The sequence below is a fragment of the Neofelis nebulosa genome, chromosome 16 (assembly GCF_028018385.1).
Source record: "Neofelis nebulosa isolate mNeoNeb1 chromosome 16, mNeoNeb1.pri, whole genome shotgun sequence".
In the NCBI taxonomy this organism is placed as follows: domain Eukaryota; kingdom Metazoa; phylum Chordata; class Mammalia; order Carnivora; family Felidae; genus Neofelis; species Neofelis nebulosa.
This window is the reverse complement of record NC_080797.1, coordinates 37,159,572-37,185,445: the sequence shown is the minus strand read 5'-3', so window position 1 is coordinate 37,185,445 and position 25,874 is coordinate 37,159,572. Positions and strand designations below refer to the sequence as shown.

Genomic DNA, 25,874 nt, shown 5'->3' with positions numbered 1-25,874 from the left:
GGCTCAAACCCACAAACCGTGAGATCACCTGACCCGAAGTCTGACGCTTAACCGACTGAGCCACCCAGGCGCCCCATAAAACTTTTTCTTAACACTCCCAGCCTCCTTTTGAATTTCTGGAGCACTCTGTATCATTCTTATGACATTTATCACCTCATATCTTGTGGTATGAATATTTTCCCCACGTCTTGCTTGATGGCCGTATGAGAGTAGACACTATATCACAGAGAAGGGCCTTAAAGTCTCACAGATAAATTTGATGAAGAATGAAGAAATTTGGAAAAGTCATTTAACTTCTCAGTACCTTAGTTTCCTCACATATACAACCTTATTTCAGATGATTGTTGTGAAGATGTAATGAGTTAATGTGTACAAAGTTTTGAAAAGTAGAAAATGAAGGGCAGGGTAAGATTTTTTTTTTTTTCTCACGCATGAATACCATGTTTTACTTGTTCATAATTATAATCTTCCGTATGAAGAGAACAGGCTAAATGATTCCAGAAAAGCCACAGATGATCCCAAGAGGTGATGAATTTTCAGGTTCAGAGTTTAAACAGAGTGGAAAGAGGAAGTGGCACACTATATAAGAGCTGTGCTTTAGTGTTAGACTTGAATTTGAATCTCATCTTTGGCACTTGCTGGACTAGCTTTGTTACCTTGAGTAAGCTATTTAACTTCGGTGACAATTAGTTTCCTTACCCCTGTAGAATGGGGATGAGGGTATCGTGTTTTGCAAGGTAGTAGAAGACACAGGGACAATGCGCCTAGTATACGTACATAAGTGGAGAGAATTGTTAATGCTTAGGAACTTGGGTTGAAATGTCCCCACAACCGCCCTTTGTCCAGTTGATAATATTTTCATCCTGGTAGTTAAAAGAGTTGTTATAAACTGTGCAAAATGAGTCTTGCGCCGGGGCCTGGGAGTTAGTTCTTCGAGAGTTACCAATAAAGCTTTGAATTTAAAAAAAAAAGAAAAAAAAATCCCCCAACGCCGTTTCAATAAAGCTTTGCTCAAATGGAGGGCGGGGAGTTTATCGCGAGACTCTGCCGGAACGCGTTTCCTGTTCGGGACGCTCTCTCGCGTTATGTGAGCAAGAAGCGCTGAGAGGTGAAAGGGAAGCACGAAATACCGCGAGAACCCACAGGATTCTCGCGGTATTTCCTCGGTTTGCCCCCTCCCCCCCTTCCCCAAGTGCCGTTTCGGTTTAACCTAGTGTGTGACTGAGTCTGTGTGAGGGAGCGAATGAGTGTGTGAGGTATTGAGGTGAGGCGGAGGCAAGAAAAGGGTCTCCCTCAGGAGCGAGGGACAAAGGGGGCGTGAGGCACCTAGGCCGCGGGACCCCAGCGACAGGAAGCCGCCCCGAGACGGGCTACCGGGTAGGGGAAGGGCCCGCGCAGTCTTCACAGGGCCCCAGAGCCGGAGTCGGCCCCACAGTCCCCGGGCCGTCGGCTTCCTACTTCCTCGACCTCCCCGGCGTCCGGGCCTGAGGACTGGCTCGGCGAGGGGAGGACGGGAAACAGACTTGGGCAGCTACCCGTTGTCTCGCAACTCCACTGCTGAGGAACTCTCATTTCTTTCCTGGCTCCTTCACCCCCCACCTCATGTAGGAGGGTGCTGAGGAGTCGGGAGGGAGGAGGAGCCTGGGCTACAGTCCCTTCCCTCCCCACCCCCTTCTAGGGGCGCTTTGGTAGGCGTGGGGTTGGGGGGTGGGTGGGGGTTACTTTTCGGAGTGCTGGGGAACTTTTTCCCCGTTTTGAGGGTAGGGGAAAGGGAATGCCCAATCCAGAGAGACATGGGGGCAAGAAGGACGGGAGTGGAGGAGCTTCTGGAACTTTGCAGCCGTCATCGGGAGGTGGCAGCTCCAACAGCAGAGAGCGTCACCGCTTGGTGTCGAAGCACAAGCGGCATAAATCCAAGCACTCCAAAGACATGGGGTTGGTGACCCCCGAAGCAGCACCTTTAGGTACAATTATCAAACCTTTGGTGGAGTATGATGACATCAGTTCTGATTCAGATACCTTCTCTGACGATATGGCCTTCAAACTAGACAGGAGGGAGAATGATGAACGTCGTGGAACTGATCGGAGTGACCGCCTGCACAAACATCGTCACCACCAGCACAGACGTTCTCGGGACTTACTAAAAACTAAACAGACAGAAAAAGAAAAAAACCAGGAAGTCTCCAGCAAATCGGGATCTATGAAGGACCGGATATCAGGAAGTTCAAAGCGTTCAAATGAGGAGAATGAGGACTATGGGAAGGCACAGATATCCAAAAGCAGCAGCAACAAGGAATCCAGGTCATCCAAACTACATAAGGAGAAGACCCGGAAAGAACGTGAGTTGAAGTCTGGGCACAAAGACCGGAGTAAAAGTCATCGGAAAAGGGAAACACCCAAAAGCTACAAGACGGTGGACAGCCCCAAACGGAGATCCAGGAGTCCCCATAGGAAATGGTCTGACAGCCCCAAGCAAGATGATAGCCCCTCAGGAGCTTCTTATGGCCAAGATTATGACCTTAGTCCTCCAAGATCTCACACCTCTAGCAATTACGACTCCTACAAGAAGAGTCCTGGAAGTACCTCAAGAAGGCAGTCAATTAGTCCTCCCTACAAGGAGCCCTCGGCCTACCAGTCCAGCACCCGATCACCCAGTCCTTACAGTAGACGACAAAGGTCTGTGAGTCCCTATGGCCGGAGACGTTCTTCCAGCTATGAAAGGAGTGGCTCTTACAGTGGGAGATCACCCAGTCCCTATGGTCGAAGACGGTCCAGCAGCCCTTTCATGAGCAAACGGTCTCTGAGTCGGAGTCCACTCCCCAGGTGAGCTATTTCTCCAACAGCCTTTTCTTACTTAGGGTGGGTTATGAGGAACTGGCAATTAGTCATGTTAACATTTTGTTGAAACCCCTGGTCTTCCTCATTGACTTTGCTATTGGCTAGTGAATTCAAGTAGGTGAATCTGGTTTTCCCTCAACCCAGAATTCAAGAAGTGGAGAGCTCACATGCCTAAAACTTCTAAAGGTAGGTACTCCCTGTGGCGAGATACTCAGTTGGAAGCTCCTGTGAGAAAAAATCATAAATTTGTGCTTATTGAGTGCACAGAGTTGATAACTGAGCTTATCCCAGAGCTGATGTAGCGATTTCTGTTGCTTTGTCTTAAATACTTTAAAATCACCTTGGTGTTAGTGCTTTAGACCTCACTGGACCTGATTGGAGATCTAAGAAATTATAAATTTTCATTTGTATTATCTTGAGGTATTTGCCCAAGTCATCTATCACTTGTTTGTGGGCTGTCCCCTGGGTCTCCAAAGCTGTAAGTTTATTTCCTAATTGATGATGTTTTGATAATTCCTGTCTTTTAACTGATGTTTCTAGTGGAAATTAAGCTGTTTAGTCCTTTTTCCTTTTGTTGGTATATAGCCTAGCAGAAATTGGTTCCAAGGATGATTTGATTATCAGCATCACCATTGACCTACCCTGTGACCACTGGCAATTTTCAAAATCTTTATCTAAACAAGTGGTATTAGTGCCTTCATCATGATAGGTTAGCAAGAAAGGCATGTTGGTTTGAAATTTAATTGTTGAAATGAATTACTATTGAAAACTGTGTTCTTATTCCTAGATGATAAGATGTGTCTCCCTTTTGTGGACTCACTTTTGTCCACAAAAGAACATGGGCTATGAAGTTATACTTGAGTGGTATCCTAATTTTGCTTTGTGAACTTTGGCAAATAATTTAGTTTCTCCCTGCCCGTGTTTCTTTATGTGTAAAGTGGGAATAATAACTATCTTATTTCTAGAGTAATTGTGAGGATTAAATTAGCTAGTAAATGTGAACTGCATAGCTCAGTGCTTGGTACCTGGAGCAAGTCAGTAAATTCTATGAGTGAGGAAATATTGTTGAATGCTAGTGGAGAAATTATGCTAATTTTTAAAAATCCGTGCGTGTCTTTTATATGTCAATATGAGTAATTTTTACTGACTTAAAGTTACAATTATTCATAAACTAGTTTGAATTGATCAAGCTGCAGAATTCAGGCTGTCAGGGTCTGAAGTTCCTTAGTCCCCCTCCCCGTCATTTTATCACAATTTTTCAAACACAGAAAAGTTGAAAGAATTACAGTAAGGACCCATATATGTACTATCTAGATTCTACAATTGATATATGCTATATGTTTTATTGTAATTATCTATTTTTCCATCAATCCATTTTTTGTTTTGATTCATCTCAAAGTTGCAGACATCAGTATACTTCACTATAAGCATTTTAGTGTGTTGTAGATAGCATTAGAGTTCACTTTTTTTTGAAGGGGTGAGAGTAAAATTTATGTACAGTGAAATGCATAAGTCTTAAATATACCGTTTATAAAGTTGCTTAGTTCTTTAAGGAAACCTAAGAAATATTCTCAGAATACTTGTTTTCTTGAGGGCGTAGTTTCATTAAGGCTGTTTTGAGAATTTCTATTGTCGTGAGTTTTGTTAATATGGAAGTGCACTTAAGCCTAAAACACTAAAACAAGTTTCAGAAAGAGCTTGCTTTGCAATGATTCCTTTTGGATTCATATCTCAAGTTCTCTCTTCCTCTACTCAGTTAATTGAAACTAGTGTAGTAATGGTAAAAAATAAATCAGGAAAGAATTAGACACACAGTATGATAGCATAGGACAGAAGTATAAACATTACATAATTTTAGAGACACATGTATATTGTTAGTTGGGTTATAGAGAACATTATATGTTTGTATGTGTGCACTGCATATTTTTCCCACACTTGATGCAATTCCAGAGAGCAAATAAAATACAAAAATTTCTTAGAGTCAGAGTAGAACATACAGTTCCCTTCTGTGATATTCTCTGTGTTTTTTTTCTTGGGAGACACAGTCAAAATTAAACAAGCAAAATCATTTTAAAAGACTGGAAGTGCTTTGCCAGAAATGCAAAGTCTTTGAATTCTCTAAATTAGTAGCGATTAATACTAGCAATTTCATTTTGGATGGGTAGAACCTAACTCAATTCAGGAGGAAAATACGTTTGTTTGTGAGAACAGTTTTTATTGTTGCCTGCATTTACCTTTATTGCTTGTCTCCTCTCCCCACCCCATCCCCTGCTCTTTTTCTTTTTTTAATTTTTTTTTTTTTTTTTTTTAGTGTTTGTTTATTTTTGAGAGAGAGATAAACAGTGTGAGTGGGGGAGGGTCAGAAAGAGAGGGAGACACAGAATCTGAAGCAGGCTCCAGGCTCTGAGCTGTCAGCACAGAGCCAGATGCTGGACTCAAACTCACAAACTGTGAGATCATGACCTGAGCTGAAGTCGCTGCCAAACAGACTGAGACACCCAGGCAGTGCGCCCCGTCCCCACTTTTTTTCTTGTAGAGTGGATCTCAACCTCAAATATAGCATTTGTATCACTAAAAATGCTGTAAGTATATGGCCATCAGAATGTTCTCTTAACAGTAGGCTTCTGTTCAGAAGTTGAAGGGTTTGTAGCAGAGTTCCTTAGGAAGATTTAGTAATGGTGAAAAGATTAAAGAAACAATAGTTTTTAGAGCATGGTCTCTGACATTAATTACTGTTTGGGCTTTTAGAAGTTTACCCTGGCATAACAGAGATGGTAGTTTTATTCCAGCTCTAATTCAGTCAGAGAAAAGCCTCTGGTTTCAGCCAGTTATTTACAAGAAAAGTAATAATTTTCTTAAGAGTAAGTGGATACTGAGAGAACCACTTTCAGTATTTTGTATCCTCATGTTTATATATATGCTGTTATTGCTGTTTTGAATACTTTGATTCCAATAATGACTATTAGGAGCAAACTTCCAAAAAGCAGTGTAGGTATAAGAAAATCGTGGCTGATATCATGCAAGTTGTTTCCCCTACACATATATGCTATTTATTTCGAAACATTTGACTAATGTTAGTGTTATCAGCGGTCAAAGATACAGGGAGATATTGAAGATCTGGAATGGGTACAGTTTATCTTAGACTACTGGGCAAATTATATTTTGTCCAATAACATTTTTAGTGCTTTTTTTCACCTCACATTGAGGCCTGAGCACATTAGGCTTTATTAAAAGGCAAAACGAATTAATGAGGGTTGAGTTTCAATTTAGAATAATCTGCCTCATAGATTCCCAGATTCTTAATAATGAAGAAAATAAGTTGAACATGCAACAGTACTTTGCTTTTTGAGTTCCTACAAAGTTGATTGGAAATCATCTTATATATGAAAGTACCAAAAGTCATCATAGTTCTGAGAACTTCTAATTATTTGGTAAGACAATTTTTTCAACTTATCTATTTTGTAAATCCTAACAACTCTTGTATCTTAGGGTTCGTTTAGTATAGGTACAGCTTAATTATCAACTGGGGAACAAAATCTTTTTCTGGGATCTGTCAATTAACTAGATCTCTAGTTGAAACAATTAGCTTTTGGTGAAGTATGCTAGTTACTTCTGACATCCTGATTGGTATAACCCACCTTTAGTATAAAGTATAACTTTTTTGGGAGGGCACCTGGATGGCTCAGTGGGTTCAGCATCTGACTTCAGCTCAGGTCATGATCTCCTGGTTCATGAGTTCCAGCCCCACATCCGGCTTGCAGCTATCATTGCAGAGCCCTCTTGGGATCATCTCTCCCCCTGTCTCTGCCCCTCCCCTGCTTGCACTCTCTCAAAACAAAATAAAACAAAAAAGTATAATTGTTTTAAATCATGTTTTTGCTTTATCAGAGATTTAAACCCAAATTCTAAAAATAATCATTGTGATTATGGGTGTTTTCCAGCATGGAGAAAAAAAATAGTCATTCGTCTTTCTTCAGTTGGATAAGTAATAGATAATTTTAATGTTATGTGATTGAAATATGTTGTCATGCAGGTTTTAGTTCCTTGTAATCTATTTTTTAAATAAACTTTATATTTTAGACAAATTTTAGATTTACAAAAAATATTGTGAATACAGTACAAAGAATTTTTTTTTTAAGTTTATTTATTTATTTTGAGAGCGTGTGTGGGAGGGGTAGAAAGAGAGGGAGAATCCCAAGCAGGCTTCACACTGTCAGTTAGTGCAGAGCCCAGTGTGGGGCTCAAACCCATAAACCATGAGATCATGACCTGAAATAAAATCAAGAGTCGGCTGCCTAATTGACTGAGCCACCCAGGGGCCCCAGTACCAAGAATTCTTATATGTCCTTGCACCCAGTTTCCCTTATTATTAACATTTTACATTAGTATTTTACATTTGTTACAGTTAATGAACCCATTAATAAACCAATATTGGTATATTATTATTTGATGGTACCTAATTTATTTTTAAGATTGATAAATTACTCAAGTGGGTTCTTTACAGTGCTCCATAGTTGTTTTTTGTTTGTTTGTTTGTTTTTTAGTGAGCAGTATTAGAGTATAAGATTAGAAAGTAAAAATAGTATGAAAGCTCTCTTTACAAAGAAGGGGGCATTTGAAAGTGAATGTCCCTACATTGCTCCATAGTTTAACGGATGTATTTCCTCCATATTGTTGTAGGCTGTCCATCTTAAATTGCCTTTTTCTTTTTCCAGTAGGAAATCCATGAAGTCTAGAAGTAGAAGTCCCGCATATTCAAGACACTCATCTTCTCATAGTAAAAAGAAGAGATCGGGGTCACGTAGTCGACATTCCAGCATCTCACCTGTCAGGCTTCCATTGAACTCCAGCTTGGGAGCTGAACTCAGTAGGAAAAAGAAGGAAAGAGCAGCAGCTGCTGCTGCAGCAAAAATGGATGGAAAGGAGTCCAAGGGTTCACCTGTGTTTTTGCCTAGAAAAGAGAACAGTTTAGTAGAGGCTAAGGATTCAGGCTTGGAGTCTAAAAAGTTACCCAGAGGTGTAAAATTGGAAAAATCTGCCCCAGATACTGAACTGGTGAATGTACCACATCTCAATACAGAAGTCAAAAATTCTTTAGATACAGGGAAAGTAAAGTTGGATGAGAACTCTGAGAAGCATCCTATTCTTAAAGATTTGAAAGCACAGGGATCAAGAGACTCTAAACCCGTAGCATTGAAAGAGGAGATTGTTACTCCAAAAGAGACAGAGGTATCAGAAAAGGAGACCCATCCGCCTCTCCCCACAGTTACTTCTCCTCCACCTCCTTTACCAACTACTACCCCTCCACCTCAAACACCCCCTTTGCCACCTTTGCCTCCACTACCAGCTATTCCACAGCAACCACCTCTGCCTCCTCCCCAACCAGCATTTAGTCAGGTTCTTGCTTCTAGTACTTCAACTCTGCCCCCTTCTACTCACCCAAGGACATCTACTCTGTCCTCTCAGGCAAATTCTCAGCCCCCTGTACAGGTTTCTGTGAAGACTCAAGTGTCTGTAACAGCTGCTATTCCACACTTAAAAACTTCAACGTTGCCTCCTCTGCCCCTCCCACCCTTATTACCTGGAGACGATGACATGGATAGGTAAGTCCCATAGTTAACTGGGAAAATTTTACCTTCTCAATCTAAGTGTAATGCATTCTGTCTTCTCAAACTGTCAAAACTGCTCTATTACATGGCTGTTTAGAATGCTTTTTATGTGTAGGAAATGCCTTTGATGTTGGTTTTCAGTGGAAAAGTTCGTATTTATAACATTATTAGTTAGGAGGAGAAAATTACAATTTGAGGCCCTAGTAACCCTTTTTATTTATAAGTTTATTTGATAAGGGTTATTTTTGGTTCAGATTTTTGAAAATCAGCGTTTTTCTCCCTAATTTTTTTTAATGTTTATTTATTTTTGAGAGACAGAGAGACAGAGTGGGAGGAGGGGAGGGGCAGAGAGAGAAGGAGACACAGAATCCAAAGCAGGCTCCAGGCCCTGAGCTGTCAGCACAGAGCCTGACTCAGGGCTCGAACTCACGAACCGTGAGATAATGACTTGAGCTGAAATTGGCCACTTAACTGACTGAGCCACCCAGGCACCCCTCCATAAATTTTTATGTTGAAAAAATTTTTCTTTTAGATTAAAAAAAATATTTTTTAAGTAATCTCTAAACCCAGTGTGGGGCTTGAGCTCACAACCCTTAGATCAAGAGTTGCATGCTCCACCAACTGAGCCAGCCAGGTGACCCTATGTTGAAAATTCTAATAGTTATAGAAAAATTGAAAGAATAACACAATGAACTCTTGTATACTCTTCACCAGGATTCACCAGTTACTAACTTTCTGCCACATTTGCTTTAGATAGCATGACACTTTACTTCTGAATACTTTAGTATATCTCTCCTGACACTAGAAACATTTTCCTAAAGAATCACAATACCTTTATCACCCTAAAAAAACTTCTCACTGACTTACTAATACAATACCAATAATATATTAAATATCCTTAATGATCCCCCAAAATGTCTTTTATAGCTGGAGCTTTTCCTCCTAATCCAGAAGAAAAATAAACTAGGTTTATCTTGAAAAGCACTGCTTTAAAAAAAAAAAAAAAAAAAAAAAAAAAATATATATATATATATATATATACACACACACACACACATACATACGTATATACATGCATACATACATATATACGCGTATATGTATGTGTGTGTATATAGGGGCACCTGGGTGGTTCCGTCAGTTAGGTATCCGACTTTGACTCAGGTCATGATCTCATGGATCATGAGTTTGAGCTCTGTGCTGGGCTCTGTGCTGGCAGCTTGGAGTCTGGACCCTGCTTTGGATTCTGTGTCTCCCTCTCTCTCTGCCCCTCCCTTGCTCATGCTCTGTCTCTCTCGTTTTCTCTCAAAAAAATAAATAAAACATTTAAAAAATTAAAAAAAAATTATCTTAGAAGCAAAAAACAATACATAGAATTTTTAACTAATTAGAATATAAACTCACAATGGGATGATGGGAAGAGCTCCAATTTTTTTTAGCTTGTTTTTAAGTTTATTGTATTTATTTTTTTGAGGGGGTAAAGAGCAGAGAGAGAGAGAGAGGGAGGGAATCCCAAACAGACTCCACACTGTCAGTGCAGAGCCCCATGTGGGGCTCGATCCCATGAACTGTGATAGCATGACATGAACAGAAATGAAGAGTCAGATGCTCAACCAACTGGCCACTCGGCACCCTGGAAGAGCTCTAATTTTCATGAATTCTCTGAATATTGAGAAGTGAAATGATTATGAAACATGAATCTGATTTTATGGAAAGCATTAGGAAATATATTTATTCTTTATCTTGGCAAGACTAGCTAGGCAAGTACCACCAAACACATGATTAGCAGTGACATATGCCATGGCAGTCTGTTACTGGTTTTTTCAAAGGAGATCCTACCCTCTTGTTCTCTAGGATATGAGTTTCATTTATTGCAACAAACTTCATTGTAAGCATAAAAGTAAGTGCTACTGGTCTTGCATCTCAGACTAATTCCCAAGCCTTCATTATTTTCCAAGTGACATTAATAATTTAAATGAAGATATATTCCAGCCCTTTACATCTATATTTTTTCAGACTATGCTCTGTGCCTTATAAGATGGTACAAATGCAATTAAAAAATTTAAAAGAATAGTTCTATTACTATTCATAGTGGTAAATCTGATTTTATTTATTTATTTTTTTAACTTTTTTTTTTTTTTTTTAACTTTTTTTTTTTTAATTTATTTTTGGGACAGAGAGAGACAGAGCATGAATGGGGGAGGGGCAGAGAGAGAGGGAGACACAGAATCGGAAACAAGCTCCAGGCTCCAAGCCATCGGCCCAGAGCCTGACGCCGGGCTCGAACTCACGGACCGCGAGATCGTGACCTGGCTGAAGTCGGACGCTTAACCGACTGCGCCACCCAGGCGCCCCGTAAATCTGATTTTAAAGAGAAATTCTACATGGTCTTTCTAATATTAATAATTATGAATTCTTTGTATCCTGAGAACAAAGGAGAAGACTAAAACCTGAAATGTTGTAAAGGAAGTCTGTTTAGGTACATAATATACTTCTTGTAGATACAAACTATGTGTTTTTATGGTTTTTGTTGGAAAAGGTGATAGTTGAGCATTCTCCGATGGGACTTTAGGCCATGATCTACCTACAAGAACCGTGTTTAGATATTAGTTTACATTGTGGCTAGAACAGAATTGGTGTGGCTGAGAATCTTCATTTTGAAATGTTTATTTGGCTAACCAAGTGATTATTGAACTCCCCTGCCATGTATCAGTGTAGAGTGCAGATTACCGTAGGTGGAGTAATTTTTATAGGAGACACATAAGGATTTCTATCTTTCAGATTGGGGATGAAAGGTAAAGTAAGACCATCCAGAGCTTATTGGAGTATGTGTAGTTATCTTTAAGAATGTGTTTCTGGGGTGCTTGGGTGGCTCAGTCATTTAAGCATCTGACTTTGGCTCTCAGGTCATGATCTCACGGTTGGTGGGTTCAGGCCCCTGTGGGGCTCCGCGCTAACAGTGTGGAGACTGCTTGGAATTCTCTCTCCCTCTCCCCCCCCCCCCCCCCCACTCTCTGCCCTTCCCTGACTTGCGCTTTCTCTCTCAAAATAAATAAACTAAAAAAGAAAAAAGAATGTGTTTGAGAGAGAATGAAGTGAGCAAAACTATTTTTTGTTATTCTGATTCTGAAAGTATAACTATTTTCTCTTAGTCCAATGTAATTAACTTTTTAATAGTATGATATTTATGTAAAAACCCATATACAATAAAAACAAAACATCTATTTTTATGGATATATGTATTCATATGAATATATCCATATATACCCATATAAATTCATACCAAAAAAATCCAGAAAGAAACATACTAAGCTGATAAGAATGGTTACCTCTGTGGATGGGACTTAGGATGAAGGTCAAAGGTAAAGAAGCATTTGTACCTTATCTACAAATTTTTAATATTTTAAAAATTGGGAATGCTTCATAAATTTGCTTATCATACTTGCGCAGGAGCCATGCTCATTTTCTCTGTATTATTCCAGCTTTAGTATATGTACTGCCAAAGTGAGCACCAATGTAATTATTTTTAAATGTATGATTATTATTAGTTTTCCACATAAATGTAAATCAATTATTGAAGGTAGAAAAACAGAAATGAAGATATCTTCCACTATTGATTTTATTTTTTCACTATGTATTATTTTTATTTTTAACTTATTTTAATTAATTATTTTATTTTATTTATTTTTAATGTTTATTTATTTTTGAGACAGAGAGAGACAGAGCATGAATGGGGGAGGGTCAGAGAGAGAGAGGGAGACAGAATCCGAAACAGGTTCCAGGCTCTGAGCTGTCAGCACAGAGCCTGACACAGGGCTCGAACTCACGGACTGCAAGATCATGACCTGAGCCCAACTGACTGAGCCACCCAGGCGCCCCTAATTTATTTTTTTAATTTACATTCAAGTTAGCATATAGTGCAACAATGATTTTAGGACTAGATTCCTTAATGCCCCTTAACCCATTTAGCTCTTCCCCCCGCCCCACAGCCCCTCCAGTAACCCTCTGTTTGTTCTCCATATTTAAGAGTCTCCTATGTTTTGTCCCCTTCCCTGTTTTTATATTATTTTTGCTTCCCTTCCTTTGTGTTCATCTGTTTTGTGTTTTAAAATCTTCATATGAGTGAAGTCATTTGATATTTGTCTTTCTCTGACTAATTTCACTTAGCATAATACCCTCTAGTTCCATCCACGTAGTTGCACATGGCAAGATTTCATTCTTTATGATTGACAAGTAATACTCCGTTGTGTGTGTGTGTGTGTGTGTGTGTGTATACACACACTACATCTTTATCCATTCATCCATCGATGGACATTTGGGCTCTTTCCATACTTTGGCTATTGTTGATAGTACTGCTATAAACATTGGGGTGCATGTGTCCTTTCGAAACAGCATACCTGTATCCCTTGGATAAATACCTAGTAGTGCAATTGCTGGGTCGTAGGGTAGTTCTATTTTTAATTTTTTGAGGAACCTCCATACTGTTTTCCAGAGTGGCTACACCAGTTTGCATTCCCATGTATTAATTTTAGAGTCAAGGTGGTTTTTGTCTTTAAATTGTTTTTTTGTTTTTGGTACTTCTTTATATAGCATAACAGCTGCACCAACCTTCATATGAAAAATAATTTTTATGTAAGAAAACTTTTCAGGAAGAAATCTGAAAGTTGCATACAGAATTTATGAATTCATTTATTTTCTTCTTGATCTTCTCACGTGAGATTGCAGCAGCTTAATTGTTGAGAATGTGATTTATACATCTTTCCATTACCTACAGTGCTTTAAACATAGGATACAAATTGTATTCAGTAAATACTGCTTATTATTCATTCAAAATAAGTACAGCTACTGAAGGAGCCAGCGTCAGGGCTTATGTGAAATGACACTGGGGATGTAGTTAATTCATTTGGCAAATGGATGATGTAAAGCTTATGTCAGAGGATTTGTCTTCTTTTAAAGTTCCTTTGGGAATAGAATGAAACTTTTCTTTCAAACATATATTGGGCCAGGAGTATATTAACCTAGGTATCAAATGCAGGAGTGAATTTAACTAATGGTATTGAAAAAGCCTTTCTAAATGGTCTGTAATTCTTTGTTTCAAGAAGTGAAGGCTACTAAACACCCATTCTTGATGATATAGTACATTCTTCATGAACATAGCTATTCATAGTGATCATCCTGCTCTTAAGGAGATCATTTGTGTAATCTTTTTTTTTTTTTTTTTTTAATTTCAGTTAACTGGGGCACGTGGCTGGCTCAGTCAGTAGAACATGTGATTCTCAATCTCATGGTTGTGAGTTCAAGCCTCACATTGGGCATAGAGCTTACTAAAAAAAAAAATAATAAAATCAAATCTTCATTTTTGATAAAATTTTTTGCTGGCCCTGGTTCATTTGGAGTTTATCAGACTTTAGTAGAGTCTACATAATTCTTAAAGGTTTTACCTTTAAACTGTTAAGCTCTTAGAGAAAAGAAGGGATCTTTGTGAGCATTCAAATTTGATTCAGAATTTTGCTAATGGAATGCTTGGTTCTCATTTTTAATGTATTCAATTCAAATTTTTTGGTAGAAGTTTATAAAAGTAAATCACTTTCTAAACAACCCACTTTAAGGGGCAAGGGATAAATGATCATATTTATTTAAAGTCGTTTATGCTATTAAGTTGTAGAAAATATCAAGAAATTATTCTTTTTAAATCATTGATATGCAAATTCATACTCTTTATTAACAATAAAGACTTCTTATTGGTGGTATTGATATTGTACTACAGATTAAATCCCATCATCATAAATTCTAAGAGACTATACAGACTTTAAAATTTGGACCTTGGCAACTTTTTTTTTAATGTTTATTTTTGAGAGAGAGTGTGGAGGAGGGGCATATAAAAGGGAAAGAGAATCTGAAGCGGTCTCTGCACAGATGTGGGTTTTGAACTCACGAACTGTGAAATCATAACCTGAGCCGCCCAGGTGCCCCTGGAACTTGGCAACTTTTTAAAAATGTTTTTATTTATTTTGAGAGAAGGAGAGAGAGAATCTGCACCTTTATTTAGCCCAGAGCCCGATGCAGCACTCGATCTCACAAACTGTGAGATCCTGACCTGTGAAGTCCAAAATCAAGAGTCTGACGCTTAAGAGCCACCCAGGCTCCATGGCAATGTTTTTTGAAAGAAAATATTATATGTGAGCATTTATGCAACTACTCACCATATGTGAACCCGACTACAGGCATAATTGGGGAACCAGGAAATACTGATATTGATTGATAAGATAGGCCAGCTTCCTGGTACTGAATCTTCACAGTAAGGACTCAAATGTTAAATATCGGCTCTCCAGTGTTAGATCCTCTGTACGGTATGTCCTCTGCACTGTACACAGCTACGTTTTACTGAGTACCCTATGCTGAACGCTAAAGGCCATAATGTTAAGCACTGCAATTTGTTTTTAATGTTTATTTATTTTGAGAGAGCGGGGGGGAGGGGCAGAAAGAGAGGGAGACAGAGGATCTGAAGCAGGCTCTGCACTGAAAGCAGAGAGCCTGATGTGGGGCTCGAACTCATGAACCGGGAGATCATGACCTAAGCTGAAGTCAGACTTTAACCGATTGAGCCACCCAGGTTCCCCTTAAATACTACAATTTTATGGGTCATCATTATTCCCAGATTTTTGGTATATTGAAATTTTTTTGAAATAGGATTTGACCTGCATTCAACTCGTGTGCCCTGAACTGATAGTACATATTGAACACTCATACTTGATGAAATAAACATACTAAACATGTAATTTTTCAGAAGCAATGCACATTTTCACTGTAGTAAACTGAATGTGAACCTGTAAAGTAAACCTTGGAGAAAACAAGACCTAAATATAAAGACTGAGGGGCATCTGGGTAGCTCAGTCGGTTAAGTGTCCGACTCTTGCTTTCGGCTCAGGTCATGATCTCACAGTTTGTGGGTTCGAGCCCCACATCGGGCTCCACACCGTCAGCGCAGAATCCCTGCTTGGGATTCTCTCTCTTTCCCTATCTGCTCCTCCTCTACTCACATTCCTCTCTCTCCCAAAATAAAGAAATAAAACTTTAAAAAAAAATACTTAAAGAAAAAAATAGACTGAACTTACATGAAGTGATGGTGAGAAAATTGAGGTCCTTCAGTTCTAGTGGAGCAAAACCAAGAAGTAATCTATTTCTGGATCATGAAGAATTAAAATTTATAAAGAGTATTCTGACATTAGTAGTTGGAAAATTAGGAATTTTCATTCTCTGAATACCTTAAAAATTGGGGAAAATTTTAAATATCTATATTGTATCCTTCCTGAAGAGTTTTCCCAGGGTAGTAAAATCTTAGTGCAAATTATAATAATGTGTTTGTCTCTATCAGTAGTTTAACAGAAAGTTTCAGATGATGGTTTTGCATGGGTAGTCCATTGACTACCCTAGTTCTAGTTGATATACACGAACTAATCTTGACTCTATTCTGCCTGATTTACAAGAGATTGAACTGATGAAAACTGGTAGGAAGTTGTACTTTTGAGATTGTGTTTCACGTGCAATACAAGGGATAAATCTGTTCTTTATAGTTCTATGGAAGTATTCATGAAATAATACATTTTTTAATGATTTTTTAAAATGTTTACTTATTTTTGAGAGAGAGAGAGAGAGTGAGAGAGACAGACAGACAAGAGTGCGAGCAGGGGAGGGACAGAAAGTGAGGGAGACACAGAATCCAAAGCAGGCTCCAGGCTCTGAGCTGTCAGCCCAGAGACCAATGTGGGGCTCGAACTCATGAACCGCCGCGAGGTGGTGACCTGAGCTGAAGTCAGATGCTTAACTGACTGAGCCACCCAGGTACCCCAATACATTTTTTTTTAATTTTTTTTTTTTTAACGTTTTATTTATTTTTGAGACAGGGAGAGACAGAGCATGGACAGGGGAGGGTCAGAGAGAGGGAGACACAGAATCTGAAACAGGCTCCAGGCTCTGAGCTGTCAGCACAGAGCCCGACACGGGGCTCGAACTCCCGGACCGCGAGATCATGACCTGAGCCGAAGTCGGCCGCTTAACCGACTGAGCCACCCAGGCGCCCCCAATACATTTTTTTATAACTACTTGTCAGAAAAGTAGAGGAGGCTCCTACTGTGGTTAGGATTCTCAGCTTGTTTTCAACCTTCTGATACTGTGATGGAAGAGAAAAGGCTTACTATCTAGCATGGTTTTATTTGTAGGCATGAATTAATATGTTGTATTTTTCCTAAGGACATGAATAACACAAAATATTTTCTTTACTCATAAATAGAGATAGTTAAAAAATTGGATCTGAACACTGACTTTTCTAATCTATTCCAGAAAAGACATTCTTTTCTCCCCCGTCTCCCCACTGACTATTTTGTTGATTATCATGTAAAGTCTGCTACTAACTGCTTTCATGATTCTGAAGTAGTTTCTTGGACTCTTTCTCCTTAGATTTTTAGTTTGAGAATTATTTATCCGTTTTGGCTAGCCAGGTAGGGTTGCCTTTTGCTTCCAAGTCAATAGAATAGGTGAGTATATTCACTAATTTTGATGTCCAACTTAACTATAATTCTTACTGAACATTCTAAAATACTATTTCCTTTTCCAAGTTCTGCCCACATATTTAATAACATGGTAATGTTGCATTGTTGAGCTTTTCATTCCTTTTTAAAATCTTTGCTGGTTAAAATATATGGAGTAGATTTGGGGACTCCAGAAATTGTAATGGTACTTTGGGAATTTAAGGTGCCTGCTTCTTGCTTTTTATTTCATTTCAGTAAAAATCCAAATAGAATCTTAGGAAGGACATTAAAGCCTTGTTAAAGGACCTACAAGTGATATCCCCAATTTTTAATTGTTTCTTTTATATACTGTGGATATCTTTTTCTGAAATCCAAAAATCTTTGACTGTGATAAACTGCATATCCTTATGTTATATTACAGGGTTTTATCCCTTAAAAGTAAAATCTTTATAATGTTTTAATAGCCAGACTTTAAAAGCTTTGAAAAGTTTTATTTGCTTATCTTTTAAGGAGTTATGGTCTTTTTCTTCTCTTCTTCTATTGTTTAGTCCAAAAGAGACTCCACCTTCAAAACCTGTAAAGAAAGAGAAGGAACAAAGGCCACGTCACTTACTCACGGACCTCCCTCTCCCTCCAGAGCTTCCTGGTGGGGATCCATCTCCTCCAGACTCGCCAGAACCAAAGGCAGTTACACCACCTCAGCAACCATATAAAAAGAGACCAAAGTGAGTTTTTGGAAGGACCTATTTTTTCCAGTCCTCTTGTGTGTATGTGTGTGTGTGAGAGAGAGTGTGTGTGATCCGGGGAGAGGGGCAGAGGGAGAGAGAATCTTAAGCAGGCTCCACAATCAGTGCAGAGCCCAATGCGGGGCTTGATCCCATGACCCTGGGATCATGACTTGAGCCAAAATTAAGAGTTGGACACTCAACCGACTGAGCCACCCAGGTGCCCCTTAAAGTTTTTATTTTAAGTAATCTCTGTACTCAACATGGGACTCATTCACAGCCACAAGATCAAGAGTTGCTTGTTCCACTGACTCAGCCGGCCAGGTGCCCCATGAGGGACCTATTCTTTTTTATTTTTTTTAATTTTTAAAATTTTTGAGACAGAGACAGAGCATGAGCAGGGGAGGGGCAGAGAGAGAGGGAGACACAGAATCCGAAGCAGGCTCCAGGCCCTGAGCTGTCAGCACAGAGCCCGACGTGGGGCTCAAACTCACAGACTGTAAGATCATGACCTGAGCTGAAGTCGGATACTTACCCAACTGAGCCACCCAGGCGCCTGAGGGACCTATTCTTAATTATAGCTTTTTTCCTTTGGGCCTAAATCTCACACTTTCTTCCACAGCCTACACGGTGGGATTATAAAAGATTGGACCTGACATATACTTTTTATTTTATTTTAATGGATAAAAGCCTTTCTGGGATACTGTTCATCTGCACTGTAAGATACCGACTTGTGTTTTTAGAAAAGCAATAATTTCCTGAATCCAAATGTACCATGAACATTGATCCCATTGTATCTTTTGAGTTTGATACTTAGAATATTAAAAAGAAAAGAAAAAAGTCCTTTTATTCAGGGTGTGTCAACCATGTACACATTCATGAAAACTTAATAGATGTGGGATGTTTTTTCCTAAACCACAGAAATTGCTGTGCCATAAATGTAGTGGAATCTGGATTTGATCTTCTGATTATTACCATTCCTCTCTCTTTTTTTTTTAATTTTTTTAAATTAAAAAAAAAAAAAATGTCTTTAAGTAGGCTCCATGCCCACTGTGGAGCTTAAACTCAGGACCCTGGAATTGAGTCATGGGCCTACTGACTGGGCCAACCACGCACCCCAGCATTCCTCTCTTAATAGTAAAAATGGTTATCGTTTATTGAGCATGTATTATTGCCAAAGTCTTCTATTTTAACAGTAACTCTATGATGTAAGGTTTCTTTACCATTCAGTAGGTGAGGAAGCCAATACTGAAGAGAGGTTAGAAAGTAAGCACCAAATCTATTATTTGATATTATGCCTTCCTGAAGCAGAAAATCTGTCTTAGCCATTGTGAGAGACTATTACATATTTATTTCATATCTTTTTAATGGAGAAATTCATAAAAGATTCATGGGCCAGAGAAATTATCATAAAATAATTGTTTTCTTCTTTGAATAGGCTTAAGTGTTTATGATAACTTTTTGGTTTTGGGGGGGTTTCTTTTGTTTTGCCTTGTTTAGAATTTGTTGTCCTCGTTATGGAGAAAGAAGACAAACAGAAAGTGACTGGGGAAAACGCTGTGTGGACAAGTTTGACATTATTGGGATTATTGGAGAGGGAACCTATGGCCAAGTATATAAAGCCAAGGACAAAGACACAGGTAAACATTACCACAAAAGTCTAGATGTCAGAAGTTTAAAAATTTAGCAATACTAATGTAGATTTAGTAGATTTGGCAAAACTAAATTTTGAGTTCTAATTGGTTTCCACAAGTTACTAAAAGACAAAAATTTCCAAAAGAATAATTATTACTGTTTAAAAACCTTCCTCTTCTGTTGCCTGTTGTAAATATTTTATAATAGGCTTGCTAGGAATTTAAGAGACAGTAAAAGTAAAATTTATAGGTTGCTCTTTGTTTGGTAAGGGGTTAGTCCTTAAAAATAAAAAGAATATTGAATTAAGAAATTCAAGTCTTAAAAAAACAATCAAAGGCAAGAAAGGGAACATGGGGTTTTGTTTTGTTTTTTAAGATATAGAAGTATCTGGCATATAGCATTAAAAGTAAGCTGTGTTTCAGAGCAACTCTGGGCATTTTTCGCCTGTTCATGATGGTGGCCAAAAATGCTGATAATGTAACAGTTTGAATTTGTTGTGTAACAGGAGAGCTGGTAGCCCTAAAGAAGGTGAGACTGGATAATGAAAAGGAGGGCTTCCCGATCACAGCCATTCGTGAGATCAAAATCCTTCGTCAGCTAATCCACCGAAGTGTTGTTAACATGAAGGAAATTGTTACAGATAAACAAGATGCACTGGATTTCAAGAAGGACAAAGGTATGAGCAAGGAACCATGTTTCTACAGAGTAGATTGGTACATCTTACTTTCCTTTCATAGCTTGTTTACCTCTTTGAATTTTTTCTAAAGTATTACTTTACTTTTTTAAATTTTTTATTTATGTTTGTTTATTTTTGAGAGTGAGAGAGTCAGAGTGTGAGCAGAGTAGGGGCAGAGAGAGAGGGAGACACAGAATTTGAAGCAGGCTCCAGGCTCTGAGCTGTCAGCACAGAGCCCGATGTGGGGCTCAAACTCACCGACTGCGAGATCACGACCTAAGCCTAAGTCAGACACCCAACCGACTGAGCCACCCAGGCACCCCTTAAGTACTAAATTTTTTATAAAGTCCAACTTCTTTACTGAATCCATAACAGAATTAAGATACTAGTTTTAAAGTTTTTTTTCCCACAAATTATAATAATTAAACCTAGATTTACTAGTTATTTTTAAGAATCTCATTTTAAGTAATTTTAAGTAATCTCATTTTTACATTTTATAATGTAAAATACATTTTTATAATTTATAAATTTATAAATTTATAATACATTCTTATTTTTACATAGTTTTGCACTTATACAGTTTAGAATTCAAACAGGTATTTCTGAAACAATCTTTAGGTCGTATATTTTCCTGGATTTTCCTGGATTTGTGACTTTTTTCTGTTTGGGGGATAAAATTATTCATTTATACTTAATGTTTGAAGTGGTCTATATATGTCATTTAACCTACTTTTATTGAAGCAAATCTGAAGATTTAGAGATGGGCAACTGAAGAAATGACATCTGTAAATATAGTCTGGAATGTTAAGAGAGAATGTGATTAAAGCACATAAAATTAGGAAGGTAATAGATGAAGTAAGCTGGGCTTATTTATAGAACCTTAATGATATTGAAGATTAGCACTAGGGAAGTGAGCACTTCTCAAATTTGGTAGAAGCAGTTTTTGTTTGTGTGTTTTGTTTTTAATTTTATTAAGTGGTAGAAGTAGTTTTAAACCAAATGAAAGGAAATTTTGCTTATGTAACGTGTTATGTACTTTGATAAATTTATGGAAGTTAGACCTGAATAGATTAAGAATACTGGATATATTTCTGGATGTGTCTTAATTTTTTTGATTATAAAAATAATATAATGTACAGGTAATTTCTTTAAGGATAAACAAGGAAACATTAATTGGTTGCTTCTAGAGTAGAGCTTACTTTTCCCATGCCATTCTGTATTATTTAAATGGTTTACCATGTACTGTTTAAATTTTTTAATCATAAAATAATAATAAGTGAATAAATGGTTGTAATGCATACCTTTTTTGAAGAAATTGAAAATATGGAAGTCTAAGAAAAAGAAAATGGCATTCTCTCCCACTCCATCCCAGTCTACCATCATCCATAGAAAACCATTATGGTATTAGCATTTTGGCATATTTCTTTCTAAGTACTTTGTATATATTATACTTGTTTTATCATAACTGAGATCAAAGTATATTTAGTATTTTATAACTTGTCATAAGCAATTTCTCATGTTATTAACATTTTAATGACTGCAATAGGATAAATCCAAATTTATTTGACCAGTTTCTTTTCAGCAATTAGTTGCCAGTTTATTTTATTTTATTTTTAATTTAATTTAATTAATTTTTTTAGAATAAGCTCTATGCCCTTGGGGCACCTGGGGGGCTCAATCAGTTGAGTGTCTGACTTAGCTCGGGTCACGATCTCATGGCTTGTGAGTATAAGCCCCGCACTGGGCTCTCTGCTGTCAGCATGGAACCCACTTTGGATCACTTTGGATCCTTCTCCCTCTCTCTTTGCCTCTCTGTCTCTTTCAAAAATGGATAAACATAAAAAAGAAAAGAAAAGTAAGCTCTGTGCCCTACATGAAGCTTGAACTTACGACTCGGAGATTGAGAGTCACGTGCTGTATTGACCGAGCCAGCCAGGCACCCCAATTAGTTACTAGTTTAAAAAAGTACTGTAGTACTGCATTGAGCATCTTTGTCCATAAATCTTTGCGTTTTGATTGATTGATTTTGTGAGAGAAAGCAAGCAGGGGTGGGGAGGAGAGAATGAGAAGAGAGAGAGAGAGAAAATCTTAAGCAGCCTTCATGCTCAGCACAGAGCCCAACAAGGGGCTTCATCCCCCAACTTTGGGATCATGAGCTGAGCTGAAATCAAGAACTGGACACTCAACCAACTGAGCCACCTAGGCACCCCTTGATTTATTTCTTAGTATAGTTTCTTAGAAGTAGAATTATCTGGTTGAAGCGATTTTTTTTTTTTTTTTTTTTTTAAATCTCTACACCCAACGTGGGACTTGAACTCACAACCCTGAGAGTTGTGAACAAGAGTTGTGGACAAGAGTCACATGTTTCAAATTAGCCAGGCAGATTTTTATATTTAATGTTAGATTACTTTTAAGATAGTAATAATTTATGTCCACCAGTGAGTGCCCATCCCACTTTATCCTCCCTCACATTGAGTGTATCTTTTTATTTTATTTTTTTAAGTTTATCTATTTTGAGAGAGAGCGTGTGCACATGCAAGCAAGGGAGGTGCAGGGAGAGGGAGAGAGAGAATCCCAAGCAGGCTGCACTAACAGCATTGAGCCTGACATGGGGCTAGAACCCATGAAGTGTGAGATCATGATCCAGGGCTGAAATAAAGAGTCAGATGCCCAACCAACTGAGCCACCCAGGCGTCCCTGAGTATATCTTTTTTAAAAATTGTCATTTTGATAGGTGAAGTATCCTATCGTTATTTTGGATTGCATTCCTTCTATTACTTCTGAGTTCTTTTTCCATGTTTATCAGTTTTACTTATTTTCTCTTCTTTGAGTTGTCTTTTTGTGTGTTTTGTCTACTTTTGCAGTTTTAGTGTTTTACTTGTTAATTTGTATGAACTCTTAACTAAATCTAAGATATTCCTTTAATGCAGTAGTTCTTAACTTTTGGGGGGTATGGACCTCTTTAAACATCTTACGGATCCACGCTTTAAAAAAATATATTTAAAATATTGCATACTGTTTCAGGGAGTTCAAAGAGTCCTTGATTTCTATGTACTAGATTAAGAATCCTTGCCTTTATGCTGTTAAGAGACAGAATTTTGGATTGGATACGTAATTGTCTAACTAGGTCTGGTATTTCTTATGTTACGATATTTGCCTCTGTCACACACCCTGCTAAAGTGGAGAAAGATAGCATGGATTTCAAATCTTTTACAGTTCTCTTAGCATGCTTCTTCTTTAATTTACTTTTAAATTTAGGGAGTTTAATTAGATGGCTCACTTTTCTTTCAATTCTTAAATACTATAAATTTCACTAATAATTTATACTACATATACTGTGCTGTCCCTGGCATATTATGAGTCCTATTAAATATAACTAAGGTAAAGACTTACACAGTAGCCATAGACAATGATGGCATTGTAACAAATGGGCATGGTTGTGTGTTACAAATAAAGCTTTATTTACAGTGACAAACAGCAGACTGGATTTGACCCAAGGCCTGTAATTTGCCAACTGACTTAGATTGTAAAAGATTAATAATACAGCTTGATATCGGGGCAGTTGTCCTCCTTAAGAAGTAAATAGTCCAAAGAGCACTGGGTTAGGAGTCTGAAGAGTGATTCAGATAAGTAGTTCTGTTATTATTAGAAAGGGCAAGTTATTCAAGTACTCTGAGTTTCAGTTCCTTTATCTGTAAAATGAAGCAGTTGCTTCAAAGAACCTTATGGTCCACTCCAAAATAATAGTGAAATTTGAGGCATTGTCATTTCAGCATCCTTTTCCTCTTGTTTTTAATTTTTTCTTTCATTTTTGTGTAGGTGCCTTTTACCTTGTATTTGAGTATATGGACCATGACTTAATGGGACTGCTAGAATCTGGTTTGGTGCACTTTTCTGAGGACCATATCAAGTCATTCATGAAACAGCTAATGGAAGGATTGGATTACTGTCACAAAAAGAATTTCCTGCATCGGGATATTAAGTGTTCTAACATTTTGCTGAACAACAGGTAACATAGTAACCAAATGAGGCATTTTCTCCCCATTTTTGTTTTCTTTTCTGACCCATTTAGTTTCAGCTAGTTAATTGATGATAGGTAGACCCAGTGATGCAATTTTTTGCATTTACATACAACTGATGTTTGTACTGTAGGAATAACTTATGATTGGGGTACTCTGATAGCAGAGCCTTTAGACTCAATGTTGGTAAGGAATTAACAGAGGTAGGATTGTAAAGCTTTTTAAATTGCAAACATTTTAGGGAACCACTCACATCACTACAGGAGTATTCAGAGAGCTTTTTGCCATAGCTAGTAAATATTACTGTGGTCCTGGAAAATTAAAACACACATTGAGTTCTCAGTGAAATTCTCACTTGTTTAGTGAGGAGAAACATGCCTGCTTTTTTAGCTGCTGTTGAGACTTTTTCAGTATCAAATTTCAGAGTAAACACAGGTGTAGCTGGTGGTTGACCTCTCTGCTGAGCACTTACTCCCAGGTTTTAATAGCGTAGACAGATAGGAATTTGGTGATGAACAGTGTTAAATCCTCAGAAGTTTTTATCATCTGCTTTCTTCTTCTCTGGCTATTTGTCTAAACTATATTGATGATATCAGGTGTATGTATTATGCACATTAATCTTTGATAAATAGCCCTACCAGTTGAGGAATAAAAAGCAAATCTGGTACTATTGAAATCATACCAGTGTTTGGTTCTTTTGGCATTTGGGCTGTTCATAGCTATCTTCGCGTGATTCACCCACTCTTTTAAACATTTCTATTTAATTATATTTGGCAAAAATTTAAGATAGAGATGTAGAGTGATATGACCTATTTCACATCTTTGTGAAGTGAGATGACCAGCCATCCAGAGTTGCCCAGGGACTGTTCTAGTTTTATTTTTTATTTTTGTTTTTTTTCTTTAAAGTTTTTTTTATTTTTAAGTAATTTCTACACCCATTGTGGGACTCAGACCCACAACACTGAGATCAAGAGTTGCATGCTCCACCAGCTGAGCTAGCCAGGTACCCCTGTCCTGGTTTTAGCATCGAAAGTCCCATATGGGATAGTTGGTCACTGGAAAGCTCAGAGTTTAATAAGGAGCTAAACAAATAAATTGCTCAATCCAGTAAACAGTTACTAAGCCCCCCTGCCTTTTTTACATAATCTCTACACCCATTGTGGGGCTTGAGCTCACAACCCCAAGATGAAGAGTCAAATGCTCTAACAGCTGAAGCAGCCAGGCACCTCTAAACCCCTTGAATTTGGGATTGTCTGGGAAAGTGGAATCTTGAGGAATGGATAGGAATTTATCAGAAAGTCTAACAACAGAGGATTAAATTTCTAAGCAAAAGAAATTGCATGGGCAAAAGCACATAAATGTGAAAATAACATGTTATGTGGGAAAATGTAAACAGGTATTGCTAGGGCAAGAAGAGTGAAGCTCATAATGGGGAGATGAAGCCGGACAGTTGTAAGGAGCGAATTTAAGGATCTTGTATATCTCGCTGAGGAGCTTACACTGTCTATAGGTGACAATGATTGAATGGTGCTGGTGTGGTTAATTTTTTGTTTTGAAATTATACAGTTAATTTGGTTGGCTATTTTTTTTAAGCTATACAGTTAATGCATATTTTAAATTATTTTATATAATGCATATATTTATTTTATATATTTTGTACTTAAATACCTTTTGAGACAAAACATCATGTTAAAAAGAGTATTCCTTTCTGTCACTATCTCTGTGACCCATAATTTTCATTAAAACTGGGCTTGGTTAATCTACATCCATAGTGATAATGCTTCAAGAATTTAATGATGATGACTATTAGCTTACAGCTATCTGGACTATAGCATATACTTTTT

The 25,874-nt window shown here is 37.9% G+C and overlaps 1 protein-coding gene and 1 non-coding gene across 21 annotated transcripts in view; one reads left to right on the top strand and one right to left on the bottom strand.

Moving 5' to 3' along the window:
* Positions 1–1,180: 1,180 nt before the first annotated feature.
* CDK12 (cyclin dependent kinase 12) overlaps positions 1,181–25,874 on the top strand; it is a 78,074-nt gene continuing 53,380 nt past the window's right edge. For 18 of the 20 annotated variants that reach the window (XR_009255262.1, XR_009255252.1, XR_009255251.1 and 15 more), the window contains exons 1-6: positions 1,181–2,823; positions 7,554–8,441; positions 17,524–17,700; positions 19,201–19,340; positions 19,841–20,011; positions 23,831–24,020. Coding sequence is in view for 6 of the 20 variants with exons in the window: in XM_058704903.1 (XP_058560886.1) it covers positions 1,775–2,823; positions 7,554–8,441; positions 17,524–17,700; positions 19,201–19,340; positions 19,841–20,011; positions 23,831–24,020 (2,615 nt within the window). In the remaining 14 variants the exon portion in view is untranslated. The remainder of the gene's footprint in view (positions 2,824–7,553; positions 8,442–17,523; positions 17,701–19,200; positions 19,341–19,840; positions 20,012–23,830; positions 24,021–25,874) is intronic. The other 2 variants (XM_058704900.1, XR_009255264.1) reach the window with 2 other exon arrangements.
* Positions 11,853–11,959, bottom strand: LOC131498701 (U6 spliceosomal RNA). Its single transcript, XR_009255571.1, has one exon. It is a non-coding gene; the product is annotated as a U6 spliceosomal RNA (small nuclear RNA).